The sequence below is a fragment of the Hyperolius riggenbachi genome, chromosome 2 (assembly GCF_040937935.1).
Source record: "Hyperolius riggenbachi isolate aHypRig1 chromosome 2, aHypRig1.pri, whole genome shotgun sequence".
Taxonomy (NCBI): Eukaryota; Metazoa; Chordata; class Amphibia; order Anura; family Hyperoliidae; genus Hyperolius; species Hyperolius riggenbachi.
This window is the reverse complement of record NC_090647.1, coordinates 52022086-52042386: the sequence shown is the minus strand read 5'-3', so window position 1 is coordinate 52042386 and position 20301 is coordinate 52022086. Positions and strand designations below refer to the sequence as shown.

Genomic DNA, 20301 nt, shown 5'->3' with positions numbered 1-20301 from the left:
CAAGCTTCCTTCTCATCAGCCGTGTACCAAATAGAGCCAGTCTTACTGAGAGAATATTTTGTTCCAGCAGAAACTTTTCTGACTAGATTGGGATTCTTGCAATGCTGGGTAACGTTGCAGATTGCATATTAAACACAGAGCAGGAGGTAAATGGAATTTGATTTTATGGCTAACAATCCCTCTCTTTCACTTTCTGATCACTGCGATTGGCTCACAGTGATCAGGAGGTCGGGAGCCAATGAAAACAGCTCCTGGCACACAACTCCACTGTCTATAGAAGTGAGCGATTTAAGTGCTGCATAATTTTAACTATCGGTGGTCCCAAACCGGTCAAGAGTATAAATATGTGTCACATGACAGGAAATAACTGGAAGACCGGGGGCCCAATAGAAATCTTTTACAGCCACAACTTGAGCATTGTAGGATCACCGGCGATTCCAAAAGTGCTTGGCTAATGTGGCGTGATATCACAGGAGCGGTTGTGATTTGACAAAATTGCCATTGCTGTGCCTGCAAGATTTTCGGAGCGATTTCATTCAGGAGTCCAAAATTGCATTCCCTGAAATCCAGAAAGTGCTTAGTGTTTAGTGGCAAAATCACTCTCAAAAACATCAGTGCTTTTGAGACTGATTTAGGACTGTCACTTATCTCTAGTGGCCCACGCCCTCTAACCACTCCCTTGGTGGCGCCTAACCCTAACAACCCCCCTGGTGGCACCAAACCCTAACAACCCCCCCTCCAGCGGAGCCTAACTCTAACTCCCCCAGTGGTGCCTAACCCTAACCACTCCCCCTGGTGGTGCTCAACCCTAACTACTCCCTCTGCAGAAACACTCCTTTATACATAAAAACGATAATATCTTTAATAACGTAAAATTTGTACATACAAACCAAATAATATTCTAAAAACGACACAATTGCACGCCTCTAAAACGATAACATACTTCAAAAACTATAATGTTCTTAACGATATTTATTGGGGTGCCCTTTTTTCTGCTTTTTTCGCCGTATTCACGATAATTGCATTAAAGTCTGTGGCGGCGCCCATTTCGTCCACGCTCAGCCAGCGCCCTTTTTGCCTGTTACCTTAGACACCATTATGAGTGGAGAAACAGGTCAATAGAGTAAACTCAGCTGAGGTTGCCTCTAAAGACCTCCTCTTCTGACAATCTAGTGTATGTACAGCTGCTCTGACATGTCGCCTAGAAGGAAGGGGGTCTCTATGCCAGGTCTTCTCACCCAAATGCCACCTGGCTGCATTGTTCTCTCCCTTGCTCCGCCTCCCCCGTCGTGCGCCACACATCAGCCATTCGCTGTGTTCGGTGAAGTCTGTCGGCATCAAGGCCGGATTTATACTTTTTCTGCCCCTTTTTTAGGCCAAATAATTTGTGGCTTCCCTTCATTGCGCAGCAGCGCCCCTCCCGCCACTTCCATGTGCAGCCCCCTCTTCCATGTATAATGCCCTCGTAGTGCAGCTCCTCTCTTTCACATACAGCTCGACTGGGCATCAGCTTTCCTTTTTCATGTGTTGCTCTCCATTTGCGGCCTCCTCTTTCTTATGTAACATCCCCTATTTTAAATATAGGTGTTCACTGAGACTGCAACCGTCCAAGGCCCGGGCCTGTGTGGCCTTTCCTGAAATCCAGCCCTGGTGGGCATAGCGGGAGACATGCTGTGTGGTACCAGATAAAGTGTATGTTTACAGTTGTAGTGAAGCATACTTTTCACCTCTGCTGCATTGCGATTCTGTTTTTACAGCCCAGTGTGGACCTAGCCTTAGTCACAGAACAGTGCTGCTGTGTATAATTGTTATTTCATTACGTGCAAAAGGTAAAGTTCCATCTTTCTAGAAGGTGATGAACTACTATAAACAGTAAGTGGCTGTACCTGTTGTCCAGCTAATAGCTTTTATGAGGGGTTTCACAATGCAAAACTGTATTCAGTGTCCTGTCTTGTTTTGATCATTTTTGTTTAAAGCTACGTTTACAGTGGGGGTTGCTTTACCTGTAAAAGCAACAGAATGGGAAAGTCACACTGCACCTTATGCGCGCATTGTTTCGCTTACGGTGAAGCATGCATTCAATGAAAAGTATGCTTCACTGTCACTGTTAATGTGTATGTTTTGCGGTAAACCGCAGCGGCCGCAATGTAAACGCAAGGGTGCTGCCAGAGCCAGATCATCCACAAGGCAACTTAGACAGTTGCCTAGGACCTGGAAAGTGTCTAAGGTCCTGGTTTATGCTAGCCCTCAACAAATCTTACCAAAAAAGCAAGGGGGGGGGGCTAAAGTTGTTGTTTGTCTAGGGCAAATTTTATCTTAATCCGTCTCTGGGTGTTGCAATACAGTGAAAACTTTAATGCTATAATGCGGCCTTTATATCGCACCACAACGCAACACTGTGTACGTAGCCTTAATCATTTAAGTACCAGCGGTCTCCGCCCCCTTAAGGACCAGAGACCGCTGGTACAATGACGACGGATTACCGACGAATCGCTGCGTATACCCGTTGGCTCCTGACCGTCTCACATGGCTCTGCAGTCATAGAGGCAGGCAGAGCAAGTGAGCTGCGACGGGACACGGCGGGGAGACAGCGGCGAGATCGGTGGGAGCGACGAAAACGGCGGATGCGCTCTGCGGTGGTGACCAGCCAGGTAACCATCAAAACAGGGCGTCGATTTCAATTACCTTGGTCCTTAAAGCGAGATTTTCACCATGAAAATCAAATTTCAACAGCAACTGGTCTGAGTGTATTAAGTGATAAAGATGCTAATTCTGCATTAAAAACTTGCAAAACTTTTTCTGCTGTTATGGTTTGGAGTTCTCACATACTTAGGGGTTCTTTTTATCTATAATATATTCCTCCTCTTCCCTTTATTTCCCTGCCAGCCAGGCTCGGACAGGGCCGGCGGGAGCTTGGGATTTCGCCCGTTAGGCCTCCCTTTTTGTGGCCCCTGGGGGCCTCAAGCACTGCAGGAGGGTGCACAGCGCAGGAAGGAGGAGCAGCGGCAGGCACAGAGCAGCGGGGAGGGGGGCAGTCTCCCCTCCCTCCCTCACCTGGGGCCACCCCCTTCCACGCTTCCCCCTCCAAGCTACAATGTGCAGCGGGCGGCAGACCAGAGCGGCAGCAAGCAGGGAACCGATCAACTTACTACTTCTTGGTTCCAGCTCTGCATGCCACTACTCTGGTCTGGTCTCATAGCTCCCAACTGTCCCTTTTTCGGAGGGACAGTCCCTTTTTAGGAAGCCCTGTCCCTCTGTCCCTTTTCCCCTCTCATTTGTCCCTCTTTCAGGACTTTGTCCCTCTTTCTATGTAAATATACATATTTCTATACTAAAAATGTGTTTGATTGACTCTAAACTTTATTCCCATCCTTTAAATTGATATATTACTAATTTTAAAATGTTACTATGAAGGAAAATGAACCAGGATAGAAAGGACCAGTGTGGTCTGAATGATAAAACAACATATTTTTCTTATGAAATTTTTATGGTATGCGTGACTAGGGCCGTGGTGGGGCGTGACCAGGGGTGTGGCAGGGGCGTGGCTTAAGTGTCCCTTTTTCTCATCTCAAAAAGTTGGGGGGTATGTGGTCTTCTCTGCTGTACTGTCCAATCACGCTCTCACTGACTGTGCTTCCTTTGAGAGCGTGATTGGACAGCAGAGAAGACCAGACCAGAGCAGCGGCAGGCAGAGCGGGATGCAGGAAATAGTAAGTAGACAGTTTTTGGCCGCACGCTGCCGCCCGCTGCACATTCTAGCCTGGAGGGGGCAGCGGCAAAGGGGGGGGAGACTGCCCCCCCCCCCCCCTCCCGTGCTGCTCTTCAATCTGGCATTTTGTGGGGAAATCTGACGGCAATCTGGTTGCATTTTGTGGGGAAATCTGCCGACAATCTGGTTGTATTTTGAGGGGAAATCTGCCGACAATCTGGTTGCATTTTGAGGGTAAATCTGCCAACAATGTGGTTGCATTTTGAGGGGAAATCTGTCGACAATCTGGTTGCATTTTGAGGGGAAATCTGCCGACAACCTGGTTGCATTTTGTGGGGAAACAGTTGATAGATTTATTTTTTCTTTGGGGGGGTTGGCCGGCCCTCCACCATGTAGTCTGGAAAAAAAAATGGCCCTCCATGCCCACGAAGTTGGACAGCACTGAATTACTTAATATTTTTATTTTGCGGCAACAAAAAAAAAAACACACTTAGAACTGAAAGTTTATTAAAGACCACCTAGTTTAAAAAAAAATCTTTAATTTAGCAAGTCACATGATCATTACTTCAGTATTTATTAAGTTCAGATTTTCATTAAAAATACACTCAAATAAACTTACAGAAACAACAAACACTGACCACTGAGATTAAAATGTGAGCCTGTTCTTAGTTAATAAATACCAATAAAAAAGGTGAGAAAGCAAAGCCATAAGACTTTAACAAAACTCCCTGCTTAACTTTCTCCTAAAATTAGGGTCTTAAAATGACTTTAAAGTATTTATTTTGCCTGTGAGTATAAGCACATTTCATGTACATATACATGTATTAATAGTGTGCGTATAAATCCAGTGCACAGTATGGGCGGGGAGGGAATTTTTTATTGATTTTTAACATTTTCTTTTCTGCCACCAGAAGATAGCATCTATGCAGCAAGTGTGCATATAGTGACAGGTACTCTTTAGAAACACCAAATATTGATGGAGATCAGAAGCACAGTTGCCACCCTCTATTATGAGCTTAAGCTGCAAATACACTGCAAAGAAGCCGGAAGTGGCCAGCAGAATACTTTCCGGTTATGTGTCAATACAGTAGATCATAGAGGTGAAAGAGCATGACTGTTCTTGCTTGCTTAGCTCCTCCTACTCTGGCCATCTGATTATGGCTCTGGCCATTTTGTACCATTACCAAGGTGGGAGAGGGAAGCAGGAAGCAGGCAGGGGTACGTGGGCAAAGGTGTCTGTTCATTATGCAGAGGGGTGTGTTGTGAGGAGGAGCTATGTAGTCTGCTTGGAGGGGGAATCCTCACTCCTAAAAAGTATGATTCCTCATAGGTGAGTATCAGCCCCGTTTCTATGGGAGTGCGATACGTGCAATCACCCGGGGCACTTTATTGTGCGCAGGCGGGGGAGCGCTGGAGCGGGGGAACGGACATAATAGTTATAACTCACCTTCTTCATCCATTCCCCCGCAGTTTCAATATCTTTCCTCTCCCGGCGTCCGTCGCCTGGTAACAGCGCCCCCTGTGATGACGTACCGCATGTCATCACAGGAAGCGTTGTTACTAATGAGATAGATGTCAGGAAAGGAAGGACATTGAAGTAGCACAGGTTCGGCAGAAGCAGGTGAGTTATTACTATTATGTCCGCTCCCCCCGCTCCTGCGCCCATACCTAACTAACCTAAACTGCGGGAAACTACCTAACACCTATATTGCGGGGTATCTAGCTAACTAACCTATACTGTGGGAACCTACCTAACTAACCTATACTGCGGGAACCTACCTAACTAACCTATACTGCGGGAACCTACCTAACTAACCTATTATGCGGGAACCTACCTATCTAACCTATACTGTGGGAACCTACCTATCTAACCTATACTGCGGGCACCTACCTATCTAAACTATACTGGGGGCACCTACCTATCTAACTCACACTGGTGGTAACTATACGGGCTACCCTATACTGGAGGCACCTACGTAGATAACCTATCAAGCAGGCACCTACCTATCTAACCTACACTGAGGGCAACTACCTATCTAATCTACACTGGGGGCAACTATACAGGCTAGCCTATACTGGAGGCACCTACGTAGCTAACCTATGCCTGGCTCCATGGGGGGGGGGGGGGCAATTTTTACACCCTCACCCTGGGTGAAATTTAGCCTAGAAACTGCCCTGGCGAGTATATATGGGAGATCTGTGGGAAGTGGACCGATTTTTGCATTAGGTAGGGGACTACCTTTATATGCTTGCATATACGCTTAATTTTTCAGCACAAACAATGTGCTGAAAAGTTACCCCTTTGGCTTATATCCGAGTCATTGGAGCAGAATGGATGGTGGAGCAGCCAGCTGAAAATAATGCCTGGTCTCTGGCATTATATAGACAGCAATATACATAGATATAGGAAGTGTTTCTGATCCTAAACCAGGTAAATTCAGAGGCGTAGCTATGGGGGGAATAGGTCCCCTCTGCGCAGCATTGTGAGGGCACTTAGTGTCGCTGCCAAACCCCCACGTGCGTGAGTTCCCCCTGCTTCTCCCCCTCCCTCTGCAGAGGAGTGTGGAAGAATTAATAACAGCAGAAGTCTCAAAGGCTCCAACGTTCCAGCAATGACGTCATCTCTCCACTGCAGCGCACCCAGCGTCCTCCTTGGTAACAGCTGTGTCATGTGACAAGAGACCTTGCTGTTACTAAGGAGAAGGCGCTGGGCGTGCGGTAGAGGAGAGATGACGTCTTCGCTGGAACGTTGGAGCAGGTGAGTCTTCTGCTGTTAACACATTTGGTTGTCTATAGGGGGCACATCTGGCCATCTATAGGGGGCACATCTGGCCATCTATAGGGGGCACAACTGGCCATCTATAGGGGGCACATCTGGCTAGCTAAACAGCATGTTTACATTTGGCTCCACCCATGGCAACATCCACATTCTGATGCGTGGCCACACCCATTTTTTGTGTGACAGCTGGACTGTCTGGGGGGGGGGGGGGGGTGCAAAAACTGTCTTTGGTATCCTAATTCTGGGCATACACGGCTCGTTTCTTCTTATCAATCGAGCCGCTGATGGCTCCATTGATAATTTCCGACAGGTCCGATTGCCCGCCGGATCGATTCCGCACTTGATACCGGTGCGCAGAACAATAGAAAAAAACAAAGCGCTGATTAGAAAGCGCCCGCGGGGACGAGCGGGAATCGATCCGGCGCGGACGAGTGGTGACGCGCCGGCATCGAGCCGCTGGCTCAATACTGGCACACTATCTAGCCGTGTATGCCCAGCATTAGGGCCCTTTACACTTATTGCGTTGGTATGCATTAGTGTGCAACTGTGCGTTAGTACACGTTGGTACGCGTTTTTTCCATAGCAGTGCATTGGGAAAAAGCTTTCCGTTAAACCGCGTATAGTGGGAACTATGCCATAGGAAAACATGGGCATTACTTTAAAAAACCGTTTTCTTTCAGTAATAGCTGAGAGCAACTGATTAAAGGACCACTTTCACGAAAAAAGTAGGCAGTTAAAATCGGACAGAACCAACAGGTTTTGGGCCAGGCCATCTCCTCAGGGAGGATTCTCAGGGTTTTCTATGTTTTTAACAGCATTTCCTGAACAGCAGTTGCACAGTCTAACTGCCAAAATAGTGTGCGAGTGAGCAGGGAGGCTGGCTGAGTGATATCTTACTATTTTGGCAGTTAAACTGCTGTTGAGGAAATGCTGCTGAAAATAAAGAAAACCCTGAGAATCCCCCATGAAGCGATAGACTGGCCCAGAACCTGTCGGTTCTGATTTTAACTGCCTACCATTTTCGCGATAGTGGTCCTTTAAAGAGGAACTCCAGTTAAAATAATGTAATAAAAAAAGTGCTTCATTTTTACAATAATTATGTATAAATAATTTAGTCAGTGTTTGCCCATTGTAAAATCTTTTAAATCCCTGATTTACATTCTGACATTTATTACATGGTGACATTTTTACTGTTGGCAGGTAATGTAGCTGCTGCATGCTTTTTTGGCAGTTGGAAACAGCTGTAAACAACTTTTTCCCACAATACAGCAAGGTTCACAGACAGGAAACTGCCAAGAGTACGTACTTTTCTTGTTTCTTGTGGGAGGGGTTTCACCACAATATCAGCCATACAGCGCCCCATGATGGTCTGTTTGTGAAAAGGAATAGATTTCTCATGTAAAAGGGAGTATCAGCTACTGATACCAAGTTCAATTCTTGGTCGGAGTTTCTCTTTAAGTGTAAAAGGGCCCTTACTACTGCATTCTACTATATGTCACTGCCTCTCTAACAATAGTTGTGCTATAAACCAGCAGTTGTGGAAGTACACCTGGCTTACAAGGGCACAAAGGAACGATTGCAGGCTCTCGACTGATGCGTTGCAGGCGTTGCTTCATGTACAGGTGGAATTGAACTTGGAATACCTTCTGTTTCAAGGAGATCACACCGTGTCTTGGGGGAACAGGGAATGTTCTTTAAATGCTGTTTAAATTCCTGTGAAACGCTGCAATCTCCAGCACTGACAAGGCACGTCCGCACCAAGGCCCAGCGCCCGCAGAACAGCCCTCACCTTCCTGGATTTCTAATATACTGGCCGATATTTATTCTTTGCATTAAATATTACCTGCGTAATGTCTATCATTTACAATAATAATAATTTTATTTGCTGGAACTAATAATTAATTCAGTCTGGAAAGGCCCAGAGATGATGAAATTCTTACCTATAAATTTTTATGAGGTTGCGAATAACCTGGACCACAAGAACAGCTGTGCGGAACTTCTGGATGTACTGCAAGAGAGAAGAAGAGATTATCATATCGTCACTACCAACAGGTGGATTACAGGCTGGGGGGGGGGGGGGGGGGGGGGGGGCGGCAAGGCCATGTGTCATTCCAACAATGAGAATTCTAATAGCAGTCAGGCTGGTAAGTTAATATATAAACAGGAGAATACTCTAGCAGCTTGAGTGACCCAGAACCACTAGGAAACTATATGGGACTAAGAGAGACCGAACACCCCTCCTACTAAAAAGCAACTCTCAGTGTCATTTTGCTTCCTAAAACAGAAGGTGTTTGTTAAAACTCAGCTTTAATCCAGTGCTGGGTCCCACTCCCTGGTTCAAATTTGGGTCAGGACATCATGTACATGGAGTCTGTAAGTTCTCCCTGTGCTTGCATGGGTTTCCTCTGGGTACTCTGGTTTCCTACTATATCCCAAAAACATACAGATAGAGTAATTAGTCATAAACACGTATGAGGACTGTCCCTTTGCAGGGATTGGGATTCGATCCCTCAGTTGACGCTAGTGGTGCTCAAATACCCCTTTTAAAAATTCGAATTTGGTCGAATTCGAATAGTAAATTATTCGAGGTCAGTCGAATATTCGAGTCGAATATTTTTTACTATTCGATTCGACCTCGGACTTCGAGCTCACTATTCGAGTCGGTATTCGAGCTCACTATTCGAGCTGACTATTCGAATTGGCCCAAAATAGCTTCCAACACTTGTTTTGAGGGTGAATGATGCAAGAAACATCTTTTTTTCCAAGTAACAACAGCAAGTGATTATGTGGGGATGTTCCTTTAAAAAAAAATGTGGAAAGAGAAGTTGTGTCCTTAATTTGGTTCAGTAGTGTAGTGTTACTGTATATACTTGTTCTTCTTCTTCTTTATCTTTCTTAATCTTCTTCTAGATCTTCTTCTTCTTCTTCTTCTTCTTCTTCATCATCTTCTTCTTCTTCTTCATCTTCATCTTCTTCATCTTCTTCTTCATCTTCTTCTTCTTCTTCTTCATCTTCTTCTTCTTCTTCATCTTCTTCATCTTCTTCATCTTCATCTTCTTCATCTTCATCTTCTTCATCTTCATCTTCTTCTTCATCTTCTTCATCTTCTTCATCTTCTTCATCTTCTTCTTCTTCTTCTTCATCTTCTTCTTCTTCTTCTTCATCTTCTTCATCTTCTTCTTCTTCTTCTTCATCTTCTTCATCATCTTCTTCTTCTTCTTCATCTTCATCTTCTTCATCTTCTTCTTCATCTTCTTCATCTTCTTCTTCATCTTCTTCTTCTTCATCTTCTTCTTCTTCATCTTCTTCTTCTTCTTCTTCATCTTCTTCATCATCTTCTTCTTCTTCTTCATCTTCATCTTCTTCATCTTCTTCTTCATCTTCTTCTTCTTCATCTTCTTCTTCTTCTTCATCTTCATCTTCTTCATCTTCATCTTCTTCTTCTTCATCTTCTTCTTCATCTTCTTCTTCATCTTCTCCTTCTCCTTCTTTTTCAATATCGTCTTCTTCTTCTTCTTCACGTATTTCTCTTTTCAAATTTTTTTTTAAAGAAATGCAGCTATTTTTGAGCGTAACAAATAGCTGGTGGGCGCACGCATGTTGGAAGCGCCATTGTATGTGCTCCCTGGCAGTGGAAACACAAAGACAGCAGGAGGTAAATTCAGCAGCAGGAGGAGGAGGATGAGTGTGTGGCAGCAGGCAGTCAATGAGGCAGGCAGCTCGCCGTGACATAATAGCCCTGGTACCTAGCGGTGATACCAGGGCTGTAAATAAACACAACAGGAGGTCCCAGACAGCGGTCGTGCAGCCCACATTGTGTCCAATACACAACTGGGACAACACAGTTTTCAACCCGGGCACCTCAGAAAAATTAAACCTTTTTTTTTTTTTATTGGTTTTTTTTGGTTTTGGTTTTACAACCAATATAGCTATTGTTTTGACGTAATAGCTGGTGGCAGAGTGGCAGCAGAAGGTAATTCTGTGTACCCTGGCAGTGGGAAACACAGACAGACAGCAGCAGCAGGAGGAATGGAGGAGCAGTGTGAGCAGCTATTGTTGTGACGTAATAGCTGGTGGCAGAGTGGCAGCAGACGGTAATTCTGTGTACCCTGGCAGTGGGAAACACAGACAGACAGCAGCAGCAGGAGGAATGGAGGAGCAGTGTGAGTGTGGCAGCAGGTAGGCAGCGTGACATAATAGCCCTGGTACCTAGCGGTGATACCAGGGCTGTAAATAAACACAACAGGAGGTCCCAGACAGCGGTCGTGCAGCCCACATTGTGTCCAATACACAACTGGGACAACACAGTTTTCAACCCGGGCACCTCAGAAAAATTAAACCTTTTTTTTTTTTTATTGGTTTTTTTTGGTTTTGGTTTTACAACCAATATAGCTATTGTTTTGACGTAATAGCTGGTGGCAGAGTGGCAGCAGAAGGTAATTCTGTGTACCCTGGCAGTGGGAAACACAGACAGACAGCAGCAGCAGGAGGAATGGAGGAGCAGTGTGAGCAGCTATTGTTGTGACGTAATAGCTGGTGGCAGAGTGGCAGCAGACGGTAATTCTGTGTACCCTGGCAGTGGGAAACACAGACAGACAGCAGCAGCAGGAGGAATGGAGGAGCAGTGTGAGTGTGGCAGCAGGTAGGCAGCGTGACATAATAGCCCTGGTACCTAGCGGTGATACCAGGGCTGTAAATAAACACAACAGGAGGTCCCAGACAGCGGTCGTGCAGCCCACATTGTGTCCAATACACAACTGGGACAACACAGTTTTCAACCCGGGCACCTCAGAAAAATTAAACCTTTTTTTTTTTTTATTGGTTTTTTTTGGTTTTGGTTTTACAACCAATATAGCTATTGTTTTGACGTAATAGCTGGTGGCAGAGTGGCAGCAGAAGGTAATTCTGTGTACCCTGGCAGTGGGAAACACAGACAGACAGCAGCAGCAGGAGGAATGGAGGAGCAGTGTGAGCAGCTATTGTTGTGACGTAATAGCTGGTGGCAGAGTGGCAGCAGACGGTAATTCTGTGTACCCTGGCAGTGGGAAACACAGACAGACAGCAGAAGGGCAGTACACAGCAGCAGCCCACTGTAGGTGTGAAATGTGTGGCTGCAGGCGACGTAATAGTCAAAGTGAACCAGGCTGGCTTAGTGAGCAGGAGCCAGGAGGTGGTAAAGGGTGGTAAGGCACATTAACGATGGTACTAAGTTCCGGCAGCCAGTTCATGTCCCCCTCTCGCCGACAACAGGGGCCAGGAACTCGCCTTCCACCCACGCCTGGTTCATCTTGAGAAACGTCAGTCTGTCCACAGACTTGTGAGACAGACGTGAGCGTTTCTCGGTGACCACGCCACCAGCTGCACTGAAGCAGCGCTCGGACAGCACGCTGGAAGGGGGGCAGGACAGCACTTCCAGGGCGTACTGCGCCAGCTCGCTCCAGATCTCCATGCGCTTGACCCAATACTCCATGGGATCAACAGGGGCATCGCTGTCAAGCCCGCTGTAGGACCCCATGTAGTCAGCCACCATGCGGGTCAGGCGCTGGCTGTGACCGGAGGAGGATGCTGCTGCATGCATCTCCTCTCTAGTCACTGCTGCCGGAGCCTCTACAGTCCTGTAGAGCTCGTGGCTGAGAGACTGCAGGTCTGTGGGGCGCTTGCTGCTGCTGGATGCAGGCACCTGCTGCTGCCTCTGTGCTGGCTGCTGGACAGTGGGGGTGGAAGGCTGGGGGAAGGCTTCCTCCAAGCGCTCAACAAGGGCCTGCTGCAAGCTCCTTATTTGTTGCGCTGGGTCTCCTCCTGCAGGCGGCAGGAACTGGCTCAACTTCCCCTTGAGGCGTGGGTCCAACATCATGCTGATCCAGATGTCCTCCCTCTGCTTCATCTGGATCACCCTGGGGTCCCTGCGCAGGCACGTCAGCATGTGCGCTGCCATTGGGAAGAGGCGGGCCACGTCTGCTGGCACATCGACGTCAGTGCTGTCCTCCTCATCCTCCTCCTCTGCTGCCTCATCCTCTCTCCACCCCCGCACCAACTCAGCTGCACTGCGCTGATCCCCCTCATCAGCAGCCAGGTCAGGGACCTCCACCAAGTCCTCCTCCTCCTCCCCCTCAGAGGTGGACTGTGCAGCTGCTTGCCGCTCCTGCTGGTCCAAGGCTGCCGCTCCCTGTGCCAGCAAAGCATCGAGTGCCCTGTTCAGCAGAGAAACCAGGGGCACCCACTCGCAGACCATAGCATGGTCCCTGCTCACCATGTTTGTGGCCTGCAGGAAGGGAGCCAGCACTAAGCACACCTGCTGCATGTGCCTCCAGTCATCATCGGGGACGATGGACGGGATGTTGCTGGTCTTGTCCCTTCTCTGAGCTGCGGAAACAGTGGCCAGGGCAAGGTAGTGGTTGACAGCGTGCTTCTGTTCAACCAGACGCTCCAACATCGCCAGGGTGGAGTTCCAGCGAGTCGGAACGTCAATGATCAGCCGATGGCGTGGCAGATCCAGCTCCTTTTGCACGTCTTCCAGGCTCGCACAGGCTGCAGCCGAGCGCCGGAAGTGACGCACAACGTTCCTTGCCGTTTCCAGCAGCTCGTCCATCCCCTGGTAGGTGCGCAGGAACTTCTGCACCACCAGGTTCAGCACGTGGGCAAGACAGGGGATGTGGGTCAGGTTTCCCCTGTCTATGGCAGCAACCAGATTGGCCCCATTGTCGGACACCACCTCTCCGACTCTGAGGCCTCTGGGGGTCAGCCAAATCCGCTCCTGCTCCTGGAGTTTGGCCAACACGTGGGCTGCCGTCAGCTTGGTCTTGCCAAGGCTGACCAAGTGCAGCAGCGCTTGGCAGTGGCGGGCCTTCACACTGCTGCTGAGGCGGGGGGTTTGGCCAGGTGTGGCGGAGGATGGCAGAGGATCGGAGGAACCCGCTGCAGTTCCCCTGACCCTGCGGGGTGGCACCACCCACTGTGTTGCTGCTGCTGCTGTGCCCGCTGCTGCTCTCCCATCCTCACCCCCTTCCACCAAGCTGACCCAGTGGACAGTGAAGGACAGGTAGCGGCCTGTCCCGAAGCGGCTGCTCCAGGAGTCCATGGTGACGTGGACCCTTTCACCAACCGCGTGCTCCAGCCCTCGCTCCACATTGGCCATCACAAAGCGGTGCAGTGCAGGAATGGCCTTGCGGGCGAAGAAGTGTCTGCTGGGGAGCTGCCAGTCTGGGGCTGCACAAGCAAGCAGCGCCCGCATGTCGCTCCCCTCCTGCACGAGCGTGTACGGCAGGAGTTGGGAGCACATGGCCCGTGCCAGCAAGCCGTTCAGCTGCCGCACGCGACGGCTGCTGGGAGGCAGAGCCCTAACCACCCCCTGGAAGGACTCGCTCAAAAGGCTCTGGCGTGCCTTTTTGCTGGCACGGGAATCAGCAGACGGAGCAGAGGAGGCCACTGAGGACTGGCTGCCAGAACAGGCCTCAGTGTCGGCGGCAGGAGTTGCAGAGGGGGGAGGAGCAGGGCGTTTCCGCACTCCTGCTGGTGCTGCTGGAGGAGCAGGAGGGCGGGTGGCTGCTGTTGCTGCTGCTGCTGCTGAAGGCTGTGCAGTGATGGGATTGGTGCCACTGCCAGCACCAGATGCCTTCAGCCTCTGGAACTCCTCATGCTGGTGGAAGTGTTTCGCAGAAAGGTGGTTGATCAGCGAGCTGGTGCTGAACTTCAAGGGGTCTGCACCTCTGCTCAACTTCCGCTGACAGTGGTTGCAAGTGGCGTACTTGCTGTACACTGTGGGCATGGTGAAAAACCGCCAGATTGGTGACAAAAACATCCCCCTACGGCATGGAAGCGCTGCTGCCTGTTTCCCTGTGGTGGTTGGGGGGGGGGGGGGGGTCTTGGGTGCGGCTGGTGGTGGTACTGGCTGATGCTGCTGCTGCTGCTGCTGAGCCTGAGACACCAGCAGGCTGTGGGACGCTGCCAATGCTTGCAATGATGCGCCTCCTTGCAAGGCCCACAACCGCATCCTCCTCCTCCTCCTCAGAGCTGCTGAGGACGACATCCTCTGGATGTGTTGGCACCCAGTCTCTGTCTGTCACCGGGTCATCATCATCATGCCCCTCCTGAAACATGTCCTGCTCTGATGATGACCCCCCAAACTCCTCTGCTGATGCATGGATGGGACGCTTGACTGTCGCCACAGTCTTGCTGTCCAATCCCTCCTCCCCCAAAGTGCCCATCAGCATCTCCTCCTCCAAATCGCCAACAACAGCATTCAATTGACTCATCATGCCTGGGGTCAAAAGAGTGCTGAATGAGAGGTCGGCGACTGACGGTGAACTGGCCTCCTCCCCAGACCCTGCTGGGCGGCTGCTGCGAACAGGGGTGGTGGTGGTGGTGGTGGTGAGGGTGGAGGCCTCGGATGCAGAGCTGATGGCGGGCTGCTCATCCTCCGTCATGAGTTGCACCACAGTGTCTGCATCCTTTTCCTCAATGGGACGTTTCCGACCCGGCTGGAGGAAAATGGGAGCAGGTGCTACACGCTGCTGCTGCTGTGTCTCTGCAGCGTGAGTTGCAGATGCTCCTCCTGGGCGGCGCCCAAGGCGTCCACGGCCAGTGGCTATGGGAGGAATGTTAGCCACTGACGCTGCTGCTGCTGCTGCGGAACTGTGCATGGTGGCGCGCCCGCGGCCGCGGCTTGCCACAATGCTGCTCCCTCTCTTCCTGATTCCCTTGCTGCCCTTCCCCTTGCCCAAACCGCGCTGGCTGCCACTTCCAGACATCTTCAATGTTTTGGGCGTATAGACAAAAGTTTTGTAAAAGGGCGGGTGAAAAGTGGGGTACTTTAATGGAGTGGGTTGGTTGGTGAGGTGACTGAGTGAGTGTCCCCTAGTACAGTAAGTAAGTATTAACAGTCAGGAAGTACAACTAGCAGTTACAATAATCAGTAGTAGTAATCACAAGTAAATTTAGTGTGTGTACACTCAGACAGTGAGTGCACGCACGCAGGAGCTAGTAGCCTATGGACACAGTGACTGAGTGTCCTAGACTCCTAGTACGGTAAGAGTAAGTAAGTAGTAACAGTAAGTAGAACTAACTAATAACAATAATCAATCAGCGATCAGAAGGAAATGGAGTGTGGGTGGTGTGTGTGTACACTCAGACAGTGAGTGCACGCACGCAGGAGCTAGTAGCCTATGGACACAGTGACTGAGTGTCCTAGACTCCTAGTACAGTAAGAGTAAGTAAGTAGTAACAGTAAGTAGAACTAACTAATAACAATAATCAATCAGCGATCAGAAGGAAATGGAGTGTGGGTGGTGTGTGTACACTCAGACAGTGAGTGCACGCACGCAGGAGCTAGTAGCCTATGGACACAGTGACTGGGTGTCCTAGACTCCTAGTACAGTAAGAGTAAGTAAGTAGTAACAACAGTAAGTAGTAGAACTAACTAATAACAATAATCAATCAGCGATCAGAAGGAAATGGAGTGTGGGTGGTGTGTGTACACTCAGACAGTGAGTGCACGCACGCAGGAGCTAGTAGCCTATGGACACAGTGACTGAGTGTCCTAGACTCCTAGTACAGTAAGTAGTAACAGTAAGTAGTAGAACTAACTAATAACAATAATCAATCAGCGATCAGAAGGAAATGGAGTGTGGGTGGTGTGTGTACACTCAGACAGTGAGTGCACGCACGCAGGAGCTAGTAGCCTATGGACACAGTGACTGAGTGTCCTAGACTCCTAGTACAGTAAGAGTAAGTAAGTAGTAACAGTAAGTAGAACTAACTAATAACAATAATCAATCAGCGATCAGAAGGAAATGGAGTGTGGGTGGTGTGTGTACACTCAGACAGTGAGTGCACGCACGCAGGAGCTAGTAGCCTATGGACACAGTGACTGGGTGTCCTAGACTCCTAGTACAGTAAGAGTAAGTAAGTAGTAACAGTAAGTAGTAGAACTAACTAATAACAATAATCAATCAGCGATCAGAAGGAAATGGAGTGTGGGTGGTGTGTGTACACTCAGACAGTGAGTGCACGCACGCAGGAGCTAGTAGCCTATGGACACAGTGACTGAGTGTCCTAGACTCCTAGTACAGTAAGTAGTAACAGTAAGTAGTAGAACTAACTAATAACAATAATCAATCAGCGATCAGAAGGAAATGGAGTGTGGGTGGTGTGTGTACACTCAGACAGTGAGTGCACGCACGCAGGAGCTAGTAGCCTATGGACACAGTGACTGAGTGTCCTAGACTCCTAGTACAGTAAGAGTAAGTAAGTAGTAACAGTAAGTAGAACTAACTAATAACAATAATCAATCAGCGATCAGAAGGAAATGGAGTGTGGGTGGTGTGTGTACACTCAGACAGTGAGTGCACGCACGCAGGAGCTAGTAGCCTATGGACACAGTGACTGGGTGTCCTAGACTCCTAGTACAGTAAGAGTAAGTAAGTAGTAACAGTAAGTAGTAGAACTAACTAATAACAATAATCAATCAGCGATCAGAAGGAAATGGAGTGTGGGTGGTGTGTGTACACTCAGACAGTGAGTGCACGCACGCAGGAGCTAGTAGCCTATGGACACAGTGACTGAGTGTCCTAGACTCCTAGTACAGTAAGTAGTAACAGTAAGTAGTAGAACTAACTAATAACAATAATCAATCAGCGATCAGAAGGAAATGGAGTGTGGGTGGTGTGTGTACACTCAGACAGTGAGTGCACGCACGCAGGAGCTAGTAGCCTATGGACACAGTGACTGAGTGTCCTAGACTCCTAGTACAGTAAGAGTAAGTAAGTAGTAACAGTAAGTAGAACTAACTAATAACAATAATCAATCAGCGATCAGAAGGAAATGGAGTGTGGGTGTGTGTACACTCAGACAGTGAGTGCACGCACGCAGGAGCTAGTAGCCTATGAACACAGTGACTGAGTGTCCTAGACTCCTAGTACAGTAAGAGTAAGTAGTAACAGTAAGTAGAACTAACTAATTACAATAATCAATCAGCGATCAGAAGGAAATAGAGTGTGTGTTGTGTGTGTACACTCAGACAGTGAGTGCGCACACGCAGGAGCTAGTAGCCTATATGAACAGTGACAGTGAGTGTCCCTACGGGTACAGTAAGAGTAAGTAGTAAGTAAGTACAACTAACAATAATCAATCAGTAATCAGAAGGAAATAGAGTGTGTGTACACACAGACAGTGAGTGAGTGCACACACGCAGGAGCTAGCTAGTAGCCTATAAACAGTGACAGTCAGTGAGTGTCCTACTCCTAGTACAGTATAACTACAATACTATTAGTAAAGGACAGCAGAAATACTGGTATAGATGATGAGAGAAATAAACAGAGGACAGCTGCCCACAGAGGCAAGGCCCCCCTGAGGCCTAAACCTGTAAGCTTGCAGCAGCTGCCTGTCTCTAATGTAACACACAAGCTACTAACTAAAATACAATGTCTATCTAAATAACAACAATACAGGTGTATATGGCAGGTGTAGGTGAGCAAAAACGCTAGGTAAATGAACACAATAGAGCACTTGCTAAGCCAAAGCACAAAGGAGCAGATCTCTCTCTGTACAAGTCTCAGGCAAGCATGGAAAACCCGAACATGGCGGCCGCTATTTATAGGGTAGGGGCTGGCCAGGGTCCCCCTCTGTGATTGGCTGCCGTCAGAGGGCCTGGGAGCCCTCTGATTGGCTCTAAGCACATCAATCTGGGCTATGACGCTATTCGAGCTCGGTACCGAGCTCGAATAGCGCCGGTTTGCTCGAATAGCTCGAATAGTGAATGGGCTATTCGAGTGTTCTCGAATAGCCCATTCGAATAGCTACAGCTATTCGGAGCTCGAATACCGAGCTCGAATAGCTGAAAAAGAGCTCGAATATTCGAGCTACTCGAATATTCGAGCTCTGCTGAGCACCACTAGTTGACGCCAAGGTTGTACAGACGCATCACTAGTCTGGGACATGGGCGTCCGCAGAAAATTTTCCGGGGGGGGGGCAAAAAGGGGGGCGTAAAAAGCGCGGCGCCGAAGATTTGGGGTGGTGTTGTGTGGGGCTACGTCATGCAGCGCGTGTAGCGCGCCGCGCCAAAACATGGGTTTGGTCATGAACCAAATTGTGGGTGTGGTCGTGGGTAGGGATGGTCGGAAATGCCAATTTCCGATTCCGCGGTAAATCCGCATTCCGCCATTGCTAAATACCGATTCCGCTTTCCGCTACCAATTTCCGCATTCCGATGCGGAATTTCCGCCGGAAATCGCGGAAATTCCGCCCGACTTTAACATCGATTTTCTCAAAAACTATAAGGTCTTTTTGAAAACTTTTTTTTGCATCTTGTTCAGGAGATTCTGTTTAATAAACCCTGAAAATTTGGTGTTTCTAGAACTTACGGGGGCTTTGCTATTAACCACTAAAGTCGGCGGATTTTTACTGTAATGTAAATGCAGAAAATAAGCAGATGCAGATTTTCTGCATTTTACATTACAGTAAAAATCCGCCGACTTTAGCGGTTAATAGCAAAACCCCCGTAAGTCCTAGAAACACCAAATTTTCAGGGTTTGTTAAACAGAATCTCCTGAACAAGATGCTAAAAAAAGTTTTCAAAAAGACCTTATAGTTTTTGAGAAAATCGATGTTAAAGTCGGGCGGAATTTCCGCGATTTCCGGCGGAAATCCGCCTAATGCACTTGCATTACCGATTTCCGCATTCCGATGCGGAAATGCAATTTCCGATCGGAATTTCGGAAGTTGCATTTCCGCGGAATCCGAATGAGCATCCCTAGTCGTGGGTGGAGACAAGTTTACATGAACTAAGCAATGGTGGGACATTAGATTAGGACAGTGGTGGTGAACCTTTTGGAGGTCGAGTGTCCAAACTGCAAAGTCACTTTACTATCACAAAGTGCCAACAGCAATTTAAACTAAATACAAACGTTTTAACTCATACATGAACATTATGGAAAATATAAGTTGAAAATAAACTGTGAAGATAAACAATTTCATCCATCCTACTCCTGAAAAATGTATTCATTTTTTTAGAACCTCCCAGTTTCATTTTCTGTTTTAAAAAGCGGAAAAAGTAGGTTTAATGCTATTGTCTCATATGATGATGATTCAGCTTTTTCCATAGTCTCGCAGTTAGCAATCATGTGACCCCCAACAAGACAAATTCAGCAATCATGAGGCCCCCAACATGACCAACTCAGCAATCATGAGGCCCCCAACAAGACAAATTCAGCAATCATGAGGCCCCCAACAAGACAAATTCAGCAATCTTGAGGCCCCCAATAAATCATGAGGCCCCCAACAAGACAAAGTCAGTAATCATGAGGCCCCCAACAAGACAAATTCAGCAGTCATGAGGCACATAAATAGACAGAATTTCACATAAATAGGCAGAATGCCCCCTTAATATGTAGACAGCAGTTCCCCAAAATACACTCAATCTGACAGCAGTGGTTCCCCAAAAATAGGTAGCCCCAGGTCTATAGGTGTCCCCAGAATAGGTGGCCAACGGTATAGATGTCCCCAGAACTGGTAGCCAGGGGTAGAGATGTCCCCAGAACAGGTAGCCAGGGGTATATGTGCCCAGTATATGTAGGCAGGGGTATATGTGCCCAGTATATGTAGGCAGGGGTATATGTGCCCAGTATATGTAGCCAGAGGTATATGTGCCCAGTATATGTAGGCAGGGGTATATGTGCCCAGTATATGTAGTCAGGGGTATATGTGCCCAGTATATGTAGGCAGGGGTATATGTGCCCAGTATATGTAGGCAGGGGTATATGTGCCCAGTATATGTAGTCAGGGGTACATGTGCCAAGTATATGTAGGCAGCGGTATATGT

At 48.2% G+C, this 20301-nt stretch overlaps 1 protein-coding gene across 2 annotated transcripts in view; it reads right to left on the bottom strand.

Annotated features, from left to right (window-relative positions):
* The window catches only part of LOC137543748 (cyclic nucleotide-binding domain-containing protein 2-like), a 326577-nt gene that overhangs the window by 257167 nt on the left and 49109 nt on the right, over nucleotides 1–20301 (bottom strand). For both annotated transcript variants that reach the window (XM_068264880.1, XM_068264881.1), the window contains exon 3: nucleotides 8429–8496. In XM_068264880.1, coding sequence (XP_068120981.1) covers nucleotides 8429–8496 — 68 coding nt within the window. The remainder of the gene's footprint in view (nucleotides 1–8428; nucleotides 8497–20301) is intronic.